Raw genomic sequence first — 17618 nt, 5'->3', positions numbered from 1 at the left:
GTCAATTTTAAAAATGCTTGACTAGAATTTTCCCTAAGAAATCATTTTTTTTTGACACGGTATTAGAGTTTTTCTCAATCAAACTGTAAGAAATAATTAGTCCAGTCGGATCAGCTCAAGTGGTAAAGACGATTTGTGACTTTGGTGATCCTAAGGTCGCGGATTCGATTCCCTCTTGAGGCATTACGTCGGTGAATTACCAGGGGTGCATCAGTGGGTGGGCGGCTTTCATCCCTCGGGTTTGGTGTCGCACCATAGTGTCCAAAGTGGTGCCATGGTAGCTGGAGTCCCCGAATTATCTCCAAAAAAAAACTGTAAGAAATAATTAGAAGGGATGGTTGTTTGATCAAAACATTAGGGCATCTAAACAATTTCATATCTTTCGTGTGTTTTTCTTTTTAGTACAGGCTTGAGATATACAATAATAAGTAATTAATTTTTTATTACTTACTATTTCTCACCTCTGCTAAGGTTTGAACTCGAGGTCTCGGACATGAAAATTTTCACCATCCTTATTCCTGTGATTAAAACTAAAGATTACTTTTGATCCGTCTGTGTCACACAACAAAAAATAACTTCATTTGATAATTTTTCCATTTTCTCTTAAAAGTTTGAACTCATGACTTTCAAGGTATAAAAGTCACGAGGTTTAACTATTAGGATACCCATAAGAAACCTCTTAAAATCAAGTATTTCCACCCTCTAGAGTTCGATCTTCACTATCCCGATTTCTATAACCAAAATATAGACAATAATTTTTTTTTTTTGATTCATTAATTGGGATTTTAGAACATAATCTATTTCTTATTTAGTATCTCTTTCTATTGAAAATTTTTTTAGTGGAATAGTTCGGGACTGTTACATCTCTTTTGTAAGTTTTGAAATCTAAATTTTCAAAATCTAATCATTAAAATGTGTACATTAAACTTAAAAACCTCTTTTCATTACCTAATCTAACCCTGCATGAACTTTTCTTACCATTGTGGAGTACGTAACTCATTTTGAGTGGTGTTAATTATTATGTTCAACATCCCAAACGATTTGAAAGTCAAAAAAGAATCAGGACGGTCATTAATTCAGATACAATGATTTAATAAAATTGAATCCTCTTTGCTTCAGCTTTATTTTCTATTTCAGCTTTTTAAATATTACTTTAGTAACAAAATTAATAGTTTATTTATTATTACCTTTAACTCTTTCTTTAGCTAGTCATCAAATTTTAAAATTCTAAAATGCCCATATACAATTTTTATTTTATTTTTTTTAAAAAAAATTTATCGCTTTACTTGACCATATTTGTCGAACAATTATTGAGCGCAAAGTCGGGATTTTTTCTAGAGGGGAGAAGAAATTTGGGGAAATGAGGGTAGAGAGTTAAAGACGATAAAAAAGAATTTAATGAAATAATCAAGTATAAGATATAAAAACTATCATTAATTAATTTCAAAAAGCAATGAAGATACATTATACTTGCATCTCATGCCTAATAAAACAAAATCTAATTATATCCGTTGACAATAAATTAAAGCTAAAAACACAAGCAATTGATCAAACATGTTTAGTTTCTAGAATGAAATTTCCGAAGCGACTGAAAAACACCCTCTTGAGTTACGTAGTAAAAACAAATTCTCTTCAATTTTAGATATGCTTGACTAGAAATAAGAAATAAAAAAATCTACCGTGCATATAATTTGACGCGTGGCGTGGAATTTCAAGAGGACCAAAAAAGCATGCATGACTTTTTCGGTAGAAGAAAATTTCTGGAAGAGAACTAGAAATCAACCATGCATACTTTAGGGCGTAGAATTTTTTGTCTACGACAAAACAGCGCAGCGTGCAAGAAATCAAATTAATATAGAGGGATCTCACGTTGATACACTGTATTTCGTCACATAATTTATCTTATATTAAATAATTTTTTATATTATAATGGAAAATTTTCAAAGCCTAGGATGGTCCTCTAATCATCTTCCTGAGTGCATGATGACGTAGATCATTGTATAACATTTATTCACATAGTCTAACATTACAGCTCATGCTTACAATCTAGAAAAAATAAAATAAAATAAAATAAAATTAACCTTTTAATTTTACATGTTTGGAATTTTTTATTGTATTCCATTCACAATCCATTCAATTCTAGAGTATCAAATCTTAAGTAGCGCTTTATTTGTAAGGCGACTTTGCCAACTACTTTCTCCATACATGAACGAACAAATCCCGATACAATTTCTCCTTTCTTTGATAGATTAAAAGACCCACACCTAACTCGGTTATACAACCTGAAATCTCGTTTTACACCCCTTTTCATATTTTTTTACAATCCGAAGTAAGAACTCCAACACTAAAAGCTCAACCATCTTAGCTCTCTCTCTCTCTCAAAACACAGACAATGAACAGAGGATTTGTCAAATGGAATTGATTGCTATTGAAATAGCAAGCCACAGCTCTACTTCTCCATGAAAGGGCATGCAACGAATGGGATTTTCATACACAACCACCTTAAATCACGGCATCTATTAGTTCAACTGGCATTGTCACTTAGTTATTTTTGGGTAAAGAACTAGCACTGTCAGCTATTGATGGCTTATTATGAAAATGTGAATATCAAATACAATTATTAAAAATATGTATATGAAATATGCATGCACATAGTTTTTGATCTATCATATTGATGTGCTCCCCAAGAACTCTTTAATTAATGGGGGCAGACCGTAGAGGCTCAGCACATAGTTGACTTGTGCTACTAATCGGTATGCATTAGGTAGCCTGCCAAATAACTACGCCACCTTAGTTTATTTCTAGTTTGCTGATCATGAGTTCATCCATAATAATAATAATAATAATAATAAATTTCTACCTATACTAAAATGCTTTGTCATCCACAGTATTCACTGATATAAAAATAAAGAAAAACCCCTTCCCACAATTAGTCTATGGTCCTGCTGTTGAAAAATGCAACATGCATTCTTGTCATTTTTCCCACACCAAACCCTAATCGGCTTCATCATATCTGTAGTTCCTGCTCATTCAGGCTAGTAAAATCTTCCACATTTGTGCATTTGCAGTTCTCAACCAGAGGGAGCCGAAATGAATATTGCACAGCTAAAATAATTATTTACGAAAAAGGATACATGCGTACATAAACATGGACACCTCCTTAAATTTAAAAAACATTAAAAAAAAAAAAGTGTCTTCTTGTCTTTGGCGGAAAGTCTACTGGGGAAATATAAGGAAAATGGATTTTAAGAAAACCACCCAAAACAAATAAATAAATTGCAAGTCAATCTCGAAGTTTATCCCACACATCTATTGGAAAGGAAACCAAACCCCTCCCTCGCAAACAAATACAAGCTGAAATAGCACAAACTCAAACTCTGAATTCTGCTAACTCTCTCAGAGGCCAAGCAGCTAATAGCTTAGACCAGATCAGATCCATTGACCCCAAGGGTGGGGCAGAGCAACACCAGGCAAAAGTCCAGGTGAACGGTATACGGCCATACTACCAGAAAAGAGAAGAAAATCATTCTGCATGCCAAATAGTAAACTGCTAGACTTTAATTACCTGGTAGTTGGATGCTTAACAAGAGAGACTGCAAAGGAACGGAGTGTACTGAACCAGGAGTAAACTGCTAGACTCGAGCTGCCTGGTAACTATCTGCTTAACAGGAGAGATTGTAAAGGAAATGTATTGAACCATCTTCAAGCTTGAATCTGCCATATATGCTGCCTCAATGCCTGCAATGATTTCAATTTCAATTCACAAATTTGAAGAAACTCAGATAGTACTTCCCTCTGCCCAGATAGTATTTTCCTTGCAACGTCAATGGGGCTCCACAACTTAAGTGCTTGTACGGTCCAATCACCAAGTTCTGAATCGCTCATGCATGAGATTGAAGTTTCTAGAGTCCGGAGTACTTGCCCGGGCCTTTCATCTGTCGGCCCATTTCTATGGAGGGCGGACAGTATGGTTTCCAAGTTTTCATCCTCTGACTGGTTTATCTTTTCTCTCAGCCATTTTGACACCTCTTCTACTATATCACACAAAGACTGAATCGAAACCCGAATTGCACGAGAGATTGGAGAGGTCAACTGATCTGCAGGCCCACTTTTCTTCTTCTTCTTTCCAGATGGTGTGGCTGATCGAGCACATGACTGGATGAGAAGACTATGCCAAGCCAAGGATTCTGAAATCAACTGCAGCAAAATTGGGAGATCAACCCCAGCAGAGTAGGAGAGGAGCCCCATGGATCTGACCTTCTCTAGTATACACTTGCACAGCAATGAATCCACAATGTGCCAAATACCAGGCTTGTGTTCATCTTGGTCAGTTGACCCAAGTTCATGAGAACCTAAGTTCCACGCATTCAAAAATATCGCAAAATTTAACCAGTCGACCATGTTCCTGTTAAGAACCTGCCCAAAATAGGAAAGCAGTTAGAAAGAGCATATCAGATGGCCTACAGTAACAATGAATTTTAATAAAATATGCAGTACGAGGGGAAAAAATCTCTGGCAGGTTCCAGCCAATTCTGGCCAATATCATCAAACACAAGTGCCAGGGAGGTGGCAGATGCATATTTTCCTCTCCTCTACAGAAGATCCATCTACAGTCCATTAGCAATGAACTGTTTTTAACACGTTCTTTTGCCATTTCCGCATTTGAGAACCTAAGATATAATAGAATAAACTTGCTTCAAGGTCTCATATCTGAAACATGATATCCCAATTGTTCATGAACAAACACTAGCGCAAGTCTCATGGAGGTAGTCACTACTTGCTATTTAATTAATATCACCAATTTTAAATTTTTCATATTGCATGCACTATGGAGATTTATGGCAAAGTAAAAACATGTCAAGTTGTCAACACGAGCTCTTATATTCAATCACCACTTCCATACCCATAGATATTCACATAAATTTTAATGTGCCAGACAAAACTCAGTAGTCCAACAGCAGATGTGGATTTTCATGATGCACAATGATTTGAAATAAATAGCAAGAAAAAACTTGGAGTAAACTGGTGCCAGTATCAAACCTCAGAAGACTTTGAACCAGTTGAAACCCCAACCACCAAATCTACTGCATCACTGAAAGGCAAACCAAAGTATTTTGCATAGCGCTCAAGCAAGATCTTTAGCTCTAGAAAGATTTTTGGATCAGATGCAGAGCCATTGGCTTCAACATTTTCTTTGAGTGATGTCGAAGCACATTGAATAGACAAATATATCAACCGGGGAAGAAGGGATCTCCTCTCAATAACCTTTCGTACGTTTGTTTCCCTTTCTTTTGTGAGTTGCTGCTGCAAATAAATACAAAAAACAAGAATTTAATTGTAAGTTTCCATCTCAACTTAAATTGGTAAAAAAAAAAAAAAAGGAAAAGAGAGGGGGGCTGCAGAATTGTGCACAACAGGAAACTAAATAAATAAAACACTCAAAAGTAGCAGTCCACAATGGTTTTAAACACAAGGTATGATATAAGAAACATTTATTTAGCTTTTTCAAGAATAAAATACAAACCAAGGCAATCCCAAGCACAAGTCCATGGTAACAAAAAATGGCTCTTCAAAATAATCAAACTAGTAGGCCTCCTTGCTAAAAAAACATAGTTCCAGCTTACCTTTATTAAGCCTCTTACTGTCCACTACTACAAGGGCAATAGAGAGATCTTTTGAACACTCAGAAAGATCCTAAAGCACAAGGCCCCGAACAAAACCTCTTCCTTAAGAAGCCATTACCAATGAATGATCTTCCACCAAGAAACCCATCTAAACCCATACGCAGCCACATGAATGCTACCACATGAATCTCTAAAAATATATACCCTATACCCAATTTTTCCTTATTTCCTAGGGGAACACTCTCCCTAATGAGCTCAACATATCTTTCAAGTGGAAGTCTATACAAACAAGAAGTCCAGAAAGGACAAAAGTACATATTGAAATCTAATCAAACATGCAAGGCCCAAAGACGGACTAAGGAAGTTATTCATAATTGAAACCCAAAGATAAGTGAAGCAAGAAAGAATAATCCATTCCGCAACATTTTCTTCAAAGAACATCCATCAAGAAAACACAGAAATTCAGTCTGTCAAAAAACCTATTAAACTTCTAAGGAACCAAAATGCTACAGTAGCAATCCCTATCACCCCTGCTAGGGCCTCCAAAAAAAATTCACTTTACTAAATGCTCTAAATAAGAAAAAACTCATCTCCAAATAAGGAATTTGCTTCTCCCTGCTTCTTCCAGACTAAGAAGGAAACTGGAATTTTTTAAGCTTCTAGCTTGAAGTAAATCATCAGCATTCACATTTTGTAAGCCCATAGATATACTGGGCTTCAGGTGTTTAAATAAAATGGTAGATATCTTACTCTAAACTTTAGCTTGCCTCCTAAGCTCATACTTAATACAAAGGCTAGATAATTTCCAAATTACCAAAATCTCAAGCTACTCAAACTATCTCAGCTGTCATTACATGAACATTAAGAAGAAAAGAGCCCAATAATCGAAGTTCATCAGACAAACTTTGTTCGCCCCATCGTTTCATAATCCTGGTTCGATCTTTAAATGCTAAACCTCATGCTTGACCATTATTATATGGCATTGGGATAAAAGTTCCACTGTTAAAAAACATTTACAGGGTTTTCAGAAAATTTTGGGGAGGCTAAAGAGAGCTGCCAGTGATCTACAAGAAAATATAGGGCAAAAGACACCGAGGTTAGGCAAAAAGACATTGATCTCCCCTAATGTTCCAAAAATCCCCCACATCTCTCTTGAGATGTCAAGCATCTCTATAATCTCTCTTAAATTCGATTTTTGGGGCACTTATATCCCTAAAAAAAATTGTCTTTTTGTCAAATATAAGGGGAGTTCACTGTTCAATGTCTTTTTGACAAACTCAAGGGAGGTTTGTGAATTTTTAACATTAGAGGAGGTCCTTGAGATTTTCAAAACCTGAAAGGAGGTCAGTCTCTCTTTCCAACCCTCAAAGGAGGTTAGTGTCTTTTACCCTAAAATATAATGCCATAATTGTGGTAAAATTATTGATCTTTTATATTATTATTTTATCTTAAATCAATATAAAATAATTATTATACAATAAATACAATAATATTGTAATTATTGATTTATGGTATTATTACTGCATATTAAATACAGAAGTTTTATACTATATAGTGGCATAATTGACAAATTAGATTGATTCCACCTCTTGTGTCTGCATATACCAAACGGTAATATCCATTTCAATTCCAATTCTATGTTGACCCAAACACATGACAGGAATCTGTCCTTCAGTTTCTATTACCAGCGCATCCAGTTACAATTCTGATCTTGATTCTAGTCGCAAATATTTCACTTGGTTGAACAAAGATCATAATTAGTTGCTAAATTCTTTTAGAAACCCCCCTTCCGGAAGGGTTACCACTTGCAATAACAAATTTTACTGTAATAAATACTCTTATCTAGGGAAACGAGTCTTTCACAGCAGGAAGAATGTTGTCTTTATGAGAACAAATACAAAAAATATTCTGACTACAACAACAACAACAACAAAACCAAGCCTTAGTCCCACTAAGTGGGGTCAGCTATATGAATCCTTTTCCGCCAATTTATGCGATCATGGACTATTTCTTTTGATATATTCAAAGACATTAAATCCTTACTCACTATCTCCTCCCAACTTATTTTAGGTCTACCCCTACCCCTTCTACTACCCCCCACAGTAACTAAGTCACTCTTCCTCACAGGTGCACTATAAGGCCTATGTTGCAAGTGTCCATACCATCTGAGTCGTCCTTCCCTTATCTTATCTTCTATAGGAGCTACACCTAACTTACCACGAATATGTTCATTCCTTAATTTATCTTTTAATGTTATACCACTCATCCATCTAAGCATCCTCATCTCGGCAACTTTTACTTTTTGGATATTATGTTTCTTCGTCGCCCAACATTTTGATCCATATAGCATAGCTGGTCTTATAGCTGTCCTATAAAACTTCCCTTTCAATTTTAAGGGTATTCTACGATCACATAGAACACTTGAAGAACTTCTCCATTTTACCCAACATGCTTTAACTCTATGCATTACATCATCTTCAATTTCTCCTTCAACTTCCATAATAGATCCAAGGTATCGAAATCTACAAGTACTATTTATTTATTCATCATCAAGTTTAACTTTGTCTCCAATATTCCTCCTATCATTACTAAAATTAAATTTCATATATTCTATTTTATTTCTACTTATCTTAAAGCCTCTAGATTCCAAAGCTTCTCTCCATAATTCTAACTCAACCTCTACTCCATCCCTAGTTTCGTCAATTAATACAATATCATCTGCAAACAACATACACCATGGAACCTTCTTTTGAATACTCTTAGTCAATTGGTCCATCATTAAAGCAAAAAGATAAGGACTCAAAGCAGATCCTTGATGTACAAATATGGTAATTGGAAATTCTCTAGTTTCTCCATCTATAGTCTTTACACTAGTCATTACTCCATCGTACATATCCTTAATGATATCAGTATACCTACAACATACACCTTTTTTTTCTAAAACCCACCATAAAACTTCCCTAGGTATCCTATCATATGCTTTCTCAAGGTCAATAAATATCATATGCAAGTCCCTCTTCTTTTCCCTAAACTTTTCCATTAATCTTCTTAAAAGATAAATAGCTTCTGTGGTAGATCTCCCAGGCATAAAACCAAATTGATTTTCTGAGATCTTCGTTTCTAACCTTAATCTTTGTTCAACTACTCTTTCCCATAGTTTCATCGTATGACTCATAAGTTTAATTCCACGATAGTTATTACAATTTTGAATATCTCCTTTATTTTTGTATATAGGTATTAAAGTGTTTTTCCTCCATTCATCTGGCATTTTCTTAGTTTTTACAATTGTATTAAATAAATTAGTTAACCATATAATTCCGTTATCACCCAAGCATTTCCAAACTTCAATTGGGATGTTATCTGGTCCTATAGCTTTCCCATTTTTCATCTTTTTTAGTGCAAACTTAACTTCATTAACTCTAATTTTTCGAATAAATCTTATATTTTTAGTCTTTTCCTCATTTGACAATTCTAAATTTAAGCCTTTTATTTGATTTTCATTAAACAACTTACTAAAGTAACTTCGCCATCTTTCTTTAATATCTTCGTCCTTAACCAAGACAATATCATCCTCACTTTTTATACATTTTACATTTCCTAAGTCCTTGTTCTTCCTTTCTCTAGCTTTAGCAAGTTTAAATATATCTCTTTCCCCTTCTTTTGTACCTAATCTATCATACAAACTATTAAATGATCTATATTTAGCTTCACTAACGGCCCTTTTTGCATCTTTTCTTGCCTCCTCATATTTTTCAAAGTTATCGTTGTTTCTACATTTTTGTCACGTTTTATACCAAATTCTTTTTGTCTTTATGATTTTTTGTACATCATTATCCCACCACCAACTTTCTTTGCTATTTGAGAATCTTCCCCTTGATTCGCCTAAAATCTCTTTTGCTATCTTTTTAATAGAGTTAGCTAATCTATTCCAAAGAGTATTTGAATCTATCCCATCCTCTAAGGTCCAATCCCCATCTTTGATCATTTTATCTTTAAATTTTATTATATTTTCTCCTTTTAGGTTCCACCATCTAGTTCTCCTACACTGGTTTATTTTATCCTTTTTCTTCCATTTTTTAATGCATATATCTAACACTAAGACTCTATGTTGTGTGGTTAGACTTTCACCTGGAATAACTTTACAATCCTTGCATAATACACGATCTACCCTCCTAGTTAAAAAAAAATCTATTTGACTTCTATTTTGTCCACTTTTAAAGGTTATTAAGTGTTCTTCTCTCTTCTTAAAGCAAGTATTCATTATACTAAAATCATATGACATAGCAAAGTCTAAGATCATCTCCCCAGACTCATTTTTGTCTCCATATCCATATCCTCTATGTATCCTTTCATAATTTTTATTATCTCTTCCAACGTGTCCATTCAGATCTCCTCCTATAAATATTTTCTCAGTCCCTGGTATGCCTTGTATAATACTATCCATATCTTCCCAAAATTGTCTCTTAAGATTTTTTGCTAAGCCAACTTGAGGAGCATAAGCACTAATGATATTTATTATCTCTTGTCCTAATACCATTTTGATTTTTATAATTCTATCCCTTACTCTAATTACATCCACAACGCTATCTTTTAAGTTTTTGTCTATAATAATGCCTACTCCATTCTTATGTTTTTCTTTTCTAGTGTACCAAAGTTTAAAACCTGATTTATCGATTTCTCTAGCTTTCTCCCCTACCCACTTAGTTTCTTGAAGGCAAATTATATTAATTCTTCTTCTAATCATTGTATCCACAATTTCCATGCTTTTACCCGTAAGTGTCCCTATATTCCAAGTTGCTAATCTAATCCTAGTTTCCTGAACTAATATCTTTACCTGCCCACGTCCAGAATGATGCAGGAACCAACGCATATTTGACACCGTACCCGGGCGCCGACACGGCGTGTCGCTTCGGGGCAACTACCTAGCCCACCCTCGCCTACTTTTCGCTACACCCAGGTGGTTCAAGTGCAACGCGTCGCTCGTAGGGAACGCCCTAGCAAATATTCGGTAAGGATTCATATCATAGTGATCTGACAAATTTTACGCTAGCTGTCAGCTACCTAACGCAACCCTCCTCCTTAACCCGGGCTTGGGACCAGCTGTGTGTCAAAAAATATTCTGACTGAGCTCTATAAAATGCAGCAATCCATCATGAAACAGGAAATTTATATGTTTCATTACTAGCAACAAGGCTATGGACAAGATTAAATAAGGGAAAAAAATTCATACCAGTTCTTCTCTAGGACAATAGGAAACATTTTCAAACGGTTCTGCAAACAAGAATAAACTATCAGTATGGCTCACACAATCATTACAAATCAACAGCTTTACAAAATAGAATGTACTTTGTAACTTTCAAAGTCAAAATATGTTATGATTTCAAAGAAGAAATAATTTAAAAAGGAAGAAGCAATTCTTTCTTCATAAATTTTATCTGTAACTAGTTGCAGACTTTCAGATGCACATGTTTACTAGGCAGCAACATATACATTTATTGGACCTTCTATTAATAAATCAACCACATTCCACTAATGAGCCGCCCAACAGCTTTCTAGACCTAAGATCCATGACTACAAGTTTAGTTCCACAAACAGAAACAGGTTGCAAGTTGTACTGACCTAAAAGATAATTTCTATCTGAGGTTGGTGTCCACCAAGGTCGAGACTGCAAATCTTCATTGAAAGTCAAAGATTTGCTCCAAATCTCATTTGAGAGCTCAAGAAAGTGAACTCCGCACTTCAGGTTTTCGAGCACACTCTTAAAACAAGATACAAAAGTGTTATATACTTATATCTACCATCAAATATCATTATTAAGTTAAATAGGCAGTAAAGGCATATAGATTGTGGAAAGAGGAGGCATACCTCCTCTTCTTCTATGTTTTCTGCATTCTGTTTTAATTGTAAAATGGGTGCTTCAACCCTCACCATTAAATACTGATTAGAGCGTTGCAACCGCTCTTTAAATTGAACAAATTCAATAACCTGAAAGATGACAAACCAGAACCATCATGATCATATTATAGATTATCCACAAACTGCCACAAAATGCTATTTATGACAGCACTATTAAGCAGCCTTTCGCTTCAAAGGAGGAATATTGCATTATAGAATCAGATATGAATGTTATGATAAAGTAATATATCTATACCATATCTAAAAACGACTAAGGGCAGCAACATTTGGCAAAATATTTTTTGATGTCACAGCATCATTTGATTTTTTCCCCACTCAGAAGCCCCATACCCCCACCCCCCCCCCCCCCCCCCCGGGGAACCCCACTAATATATCTATACCATTTTGGCACAACATTTTTCAATGTCACAGCATCATTTGACTCTTTTTTTCCCACTCAGAAGCCCCATTCTCCCCTTCCCTCACCCCACTGACATCGTACTGAACAATGTAGTCATTGTGAGTCCCAATGGGTTTGGGACTAGGGAATCATTCCCCTCATCCCTTATCTTCCATACTTGTAAATTAATGTAACTCAACATCGTCAATAGGTTTGGGACCTGGGAGAGGAGGAAAAGAAGCGATGAATGAAAATAAATATGGCAGCCAACAAGCAACTTCTAATTCTACCTGCATGCGGGTAGCATATGCTATCCAACAAGGAGAAACTAATGTATGCAACACTAAAGAGAAGAGACCAAGAATCTATAAAAGTGATAAGGGGAAATATGCTCACAATATATAACATACTTTTGAGTAATTTCGATGGCGATATGCAAGAAACGTAAGATCTGCAGATTCTCTGAAGTAATCATCCATAAACTTGAGATAATCTTTTAGAATATAATTTAAATCTGTCCAGAGGGGAGATATCAGCATCTGCGGCACAATATTGTGTGAAACAGTTTCCAACAAGATATTCTTCACGTCCAGGGATTTATACCTGCACAAGCAATAGGCTGCATTTATTTTTCCTTTTTTTTTTAATGGAAAGGATTTTATTAAGAAGTGCAATAAGAAGCAAAGTAGTCTTCCTTAAAAAATACAATACAAAATCAAAATAAATCAAAACAGCACAACCAACCAATTACACTGTAAATCAGAAAATGAAACCCTAGAAACACCCAGCTGCAAAAAAGCAAAAAGAGGCCGAATACTGAATCCTATCCCAACGCATAACCGAAGACATCTTCTTCCCCACGAAAGAATAAAAGCATTCTGATCCAACCAAATCCCCACAAAACTGCAAAAATTGCAGACCTTCACAAGGCTGAAGCATCTGTACCCCTTCCAAAACCTGAAAAATGGAAAGCCAACAAATCTTCCACCGACTGAAGACCGACTATGGAAACACCCAATTATCTCCAAATAAACCAAAAAGGTTGTTTCACACCCTCCAATACAGAAAAGCAATGCAGGAAAATATGAGAAGCAGATTCTGAACTTTTAAAAGAGAGAGAGAGAACAAACATGCGGTGATAAAGCCTTAAAAGACCTCCTACTCTGCAACAAATTGCTAGTGTTGACTCTATTAAGAATAACAAACAGAATAAAAGCCTTTATCTTAGAGGAGACTTTAGTTTTCCAAGTGAATCTATGAAGCATGAAAGACAAGCTTTTATTTGTTAAATACTCATAAAAGGATTTACAAGAATACTACCAAGAAGAATAAAAAATCCAAGAACAATAGTCTCTCCTTTGGGACAGAATCCTACCATCCAAGCTCCAAAACCTCCCTATCATTAAGAGCCCTATGAAAATGGAATTCCCAATAGAAACTAGTCCCGTTAGAAATAAAGAACTTGGTTCAATGTTCAAAGGCGAAAAAAAAAAACAAACAGGGAAAAGATGAACACAAAGAACCCCCCACGGCCCCACCCAAATATCTTCCCAAAACCAACCACGATACCCATTTACCACAATAATATTTGTATAAGGAATAAAAGAGGATATAACTACAAAATGGCCTTTCATCTCAAACCCAAATTAGCATCCCACCCATTATCCTACAGATGCAGGGGCAGCATCAAGGTTCTGCAGCCATCGAGAAATTAGAAGATAGGAAGGAAGGGGAAGGGAGTAGAGAGGAGACACTTTTGTTTTCGGGGGGGGGGGGGGAGGAACTCACGTTCACTTCAATTCAAATTCATCCACTGCCTACAACATGGCTTTCACACACTATTTATAAGCAAGCCTCTTCACATGAAATTACATAAAAACCCCTAAAACTACATTACACTACAAACAAACCCGTACTTCACACAAATATTACAAAAAAGACCCCAAAATACACATAATATTATACTAATTAAACTAAATGCATAATAAACTACTAATTAAACCCAACAATCCCCAACCCAATTATTCTTAATTATTCTCCAACATGGCTCTTCCCAAGGTCTTGCTTCTTGTCCTACATCAACTCTCCCCTAGTTAGAAAAAATATGGCCTAATTAGAAAAAAATTGGCCTCGAATTTTGAAATGTTGAAGGATCAAAGGGAGAAGCAAACTTGGACTTTCAAAAGACAATGCTTTAAAGAGGCAAGAAACTACATTCCATTGGCAGCACCATAGACTTGATTGGAGAATTAGCATCAATGAATATATTAGGAATGACAAACTCAACAATTGGTATGTCTAAAAGACTTTGGATGTCTTCATACACATTTATTTCCTTCCTTGTGGTGTCTTTAAGTTGACCAATTGTGCCTGATTCCTTGTCATGTCTGATTGGTAAAGAGGGCTTCAAAATGATCTTCTTACCATTACAATGGAGACATACGTGTTCTCATGTCCTTGAATCACACCCAAATCATCCAACCAAGGAGAACGAAGGAGTACATGGCCAATCTTCAGAGGTATGACATCACACCAAACATTAGCCTAATATTAACCCATTTGGAACCAAACAACTGTTGCAAACATCTATAAAAGAGTTATCAACCCGAGATATCACATAAGGCTCTAGGCAAGGTTCGAGATGAAGCTACATTAAAGTGACTCCATTTATGGAAACCATATTCATTGGACATCTTCCACCAATAATGATTTTGCAAACCTTTTCTCCACATTTGAGAACTGTGTTGAAAAGCTTGAAATTGTACTCAAAAGTTTGGCAAATGGCATTCCTTTTTCCTTTAATTTGTCACCATATTGCTGAATTTATGCATATATATATACATATGCTGCAGCTATATATCACCAACAACCCTTTAAAACAATTTCCCACAAGCCCTACTCCCAAACTCTCAAAAACTATCTTCAATTCACTTTTGATATTGATTGTCTAGCTGAAATGAAACAAATTCCCAAAGAGAACTCACAAATTATAGCAACAAAACATGATTTTTAATGATGGCAGTGACAATTTGATGGTTTCGTACTTCATGCCAAATTATGACTCTTGCTTGCAATATGTTGTGCCCACAAGCAAAACATCTTCTCACAGATCAAAATATCTCAGAGAAAACACAAAATATCATGGCAGGAGCAAATTCTTGCGAAACTGGAACCAGGAGAAGAATCACCCACTCATAGATTGCTGGCACGCGTGCATGAACAACCGGTGGCAACTTTCCGGTGATGAGTTTTGGAGCGAAGGGAGATCAAGGAATGGGGAGTATAATGGTGTTGGTGGTGTGATGAGAAAAGCATAGGATATCAGGGCTTTCGAAGTGCCAACGGCTGGAGAAGTTTTGTCTAGCGAGTGGGGTGTCTTCTGGTGGTTGGACGGTAATGAAATTGAAGGGCAAGGGTTTTGGGGGGTTCTGTTTTTGGTGATGTGGGTGGTTTTTTAGAATTTAGGCTGGAAATGAAGGTTTTGAAAAACAGGACACGACTGAAGTTTTCCGAAAATTTTGGAAACTGCTTTTTGGTGGTTTTTTTTTTAATACTGGAGTTTAAGAACAGAAAACAAGTAGTTTGAATCAGAGAGAGATAGGAGAGAAGGAGAAGCATAGGATGAAGACAAGAACAGAGAAGAAAGGAGAAAAGGGAGGGATGAGGAAGAAGAACATAGAATCATAATAGAAGATAGAGAGTTCAGCATCAGCAAACAAGAAAGGAAAGAGAACTGAGCGAACTAAGGGAATTAAGGGGAGAGAAATAGAAGAGGAGGAGAAGAAGAGAATGAGAAGAGAAACAAAGAAGAAGAAGGCAGGCAGAATGCTGCTGGGCAGCAGGGAATTAAGGACAGAGCAAGAGATCAGAACAGAGAAAAGAAAGAAGAGGAGAGAAGGAAGAAGAAGAGAAGAGAAGAAGGGTGAGGGAGAACGGGTGGACTGAAATGGAAGAATAGAGATTGATATTGGGCTCTGATACCAAATGATGCAGGGGCAGCATCAAGGTTCTGCATGTCAATGGAACAGCAAACAGCAACAGAAACTGGAGAAATAAGTGGTAAACCAGAAACCTGCTGTGCCTGCTTGCCGAAATTCACAAACAGCAACAGAAGAAGTACCGAAAGAACAGAGAAAGATTCCAGAAGAGAAAACAAAACCACAACAGCCATGAAACCGAGAAGACAAATAATCGAAGGGGAAAAAAAAAAAACCTAGCAGTCGGCTGGCTCTGACACCATGTCAAATATTTTGTGAATGGCCGAATGAATTAGCCTTGAGTTCTGTATATTATATATAGACTTTTCAATAATGCTATACATGGAAGGTAAATAAGGTCTAGCATGATTCTAGCCCTATACAAGTAAACTATAATCTCTCAAGCCCTATACATGTAAACTAAATATATGCTAACTGTACAAAATAATGAATTGAAATATAAGGCAATAAATGTGGGCTGAAGTAAGGAAAGAAATCTTTTGCTTTGCTGTTTGCTGTTCCGTTGACACTGCAGCCATGGAGAAATTAGAAGAGGAAGGGGAAGGGAGGAGAGAGGAGATAACAGGAGAGAACTCACGTTCACTTCAATTCAAATTCATCAACTGCCTACAACATGGCTTTCACACACTATTTATAAGAAAGCCTTTTCACATGAAATTACATAAAAACCCCTAAAACTACATTACATAAACAAACCCATACTTTACGCAAATATCATAAACAAGCCCCCAAAATACACATAATATTGCACTAATTAAACTAAATACATAATAAACTACTAATTAAACCCAACAATCCCTTAACCCAATTCTTAATTATACTCCAACATGGCTCTTCCCAAGATTTTGCTTCTTAACCTACATCACCTACAAGCCAAATTTACTCTTAATAAATTTGTGCCAAAGGGAAGACTCCAAATAAAATCGCCACAACCATTTGCCTGTTAAAGCAATGTTCTTCGACACCAACTTACCAATACCTAAGCTTCCCTCCTTACTAGACTTACAAACAACCTCCGAACTAACCAAATGATCCTTATTCTCCTCCACCCTGGACCAAAGAAAGAATCCCATGATCTTATCAATCCTAGTGGCTACCCACACAGGGTATAGCTGCACAGGAAGAGGAACTACTGAATAAGTACAGCCAAAAAAGAAAATTACAACAAAAATATTGCAATTCCACTAGAAAAATATAGTGACAGAAGTTTGAAAATGACATTTTCCACCACCAAGTTGAGCTTGTTAGGAATACTTTACCGTTCGTAAGCTAATGAGAAGGCACCCAAGTGAGAATATAAGTGCAACAATAAAATCTTGTACTGCGATACGTATCTGCCAAACATGACCAGATGCACACATGTTATCTCCAAGACAAAAATACATACCTTCCTGATATAATAAACAGAACATAGATTTCAGAAGGAAAAAGTAATCAACTGAGCAAGGGAAGACAAGTACAGGATTCATAGTTCACCGTATCAACCTCCATCTGGATCACAAAATCTTAAAAAAGTATGGAGAAATCTTTTTCATTTTATAGTACGAGGGATCTCAAAATTTGCAGGATATTGTCCATTTGATGGGAATAATGCAGCATTCATGATGCCATGTACAGGAAAGAGGGAAATGCATCACCAAAATCACAATACATAATCAGGATAAAACCTCAAACAAGAAAGAATACATAACTAGGTTCATT

The 17618-nt window shown here is 36.0% G+C and overlaps 1 protein-coding gene across 2 annotated transcripts in view; it reads right to left on the bottom strand.

Moving 5' to 3' along the window:
* Nucleotides 1–3091: 3091 nt before the first annotated feature.
* LOC131149381 (N-terminal acetyltransferase B complex auxiliary subunit NAA25) overlaps nt 3092–17618 on the bottom strand; it is a 32660-nt gene continuing 18133 nt past the window's right edge. The window contains exons 13-19 of one of the 2 annotated variants that reach the window (XM_058099780.1): nt 17177–17251; nt 12330–12522; nt 11490–11609; nt 11244–11382; nt 10855–10895; nt 5041–5304; nt 3092–4416 (exon numbers count right to left, since the gene is read on the bottom strand). In XM_058099780.1, coding sequence (XP_057955763.1) covers nt 3703–4416; nt 5041–5304; nt 10855–10895; nt 11244–11382; nt 11490–11609; nt 12330–12522; nt 17177–17251 — 1546 coding nt within the window. In that variant the 3' untranslated portion in view covers nt 3092–3702. The remainder of the gene's footprint in view (nt 4417–5040; nt 5305–10854; nt 10896–11243; nt 11383–11489; nt 11610–12329; nt 12523–17176; nt 17252–17618) is intronic. The other variant, XM_058099781.1, reaches the window with a different exon arrangement.

This window comes from Malania oleifera, chromosome 2 (assembly GCF_029873635.1).
Source record: "Malania oleifera isolate guangnan ecotype guangnan chromosome 2, ASM2987363v1, whole genome shotgun sequence".
Classification (NCBI taxonomy): Eukaryota; Viridiplantae; Streptophyta; class Magnoliopsida; order Santalales; family Ximeniaceae; genus Malania; species Malania oleifera.
This window is presented reverse-complemented; position numbering and strand designations above follow the sequence as displayed.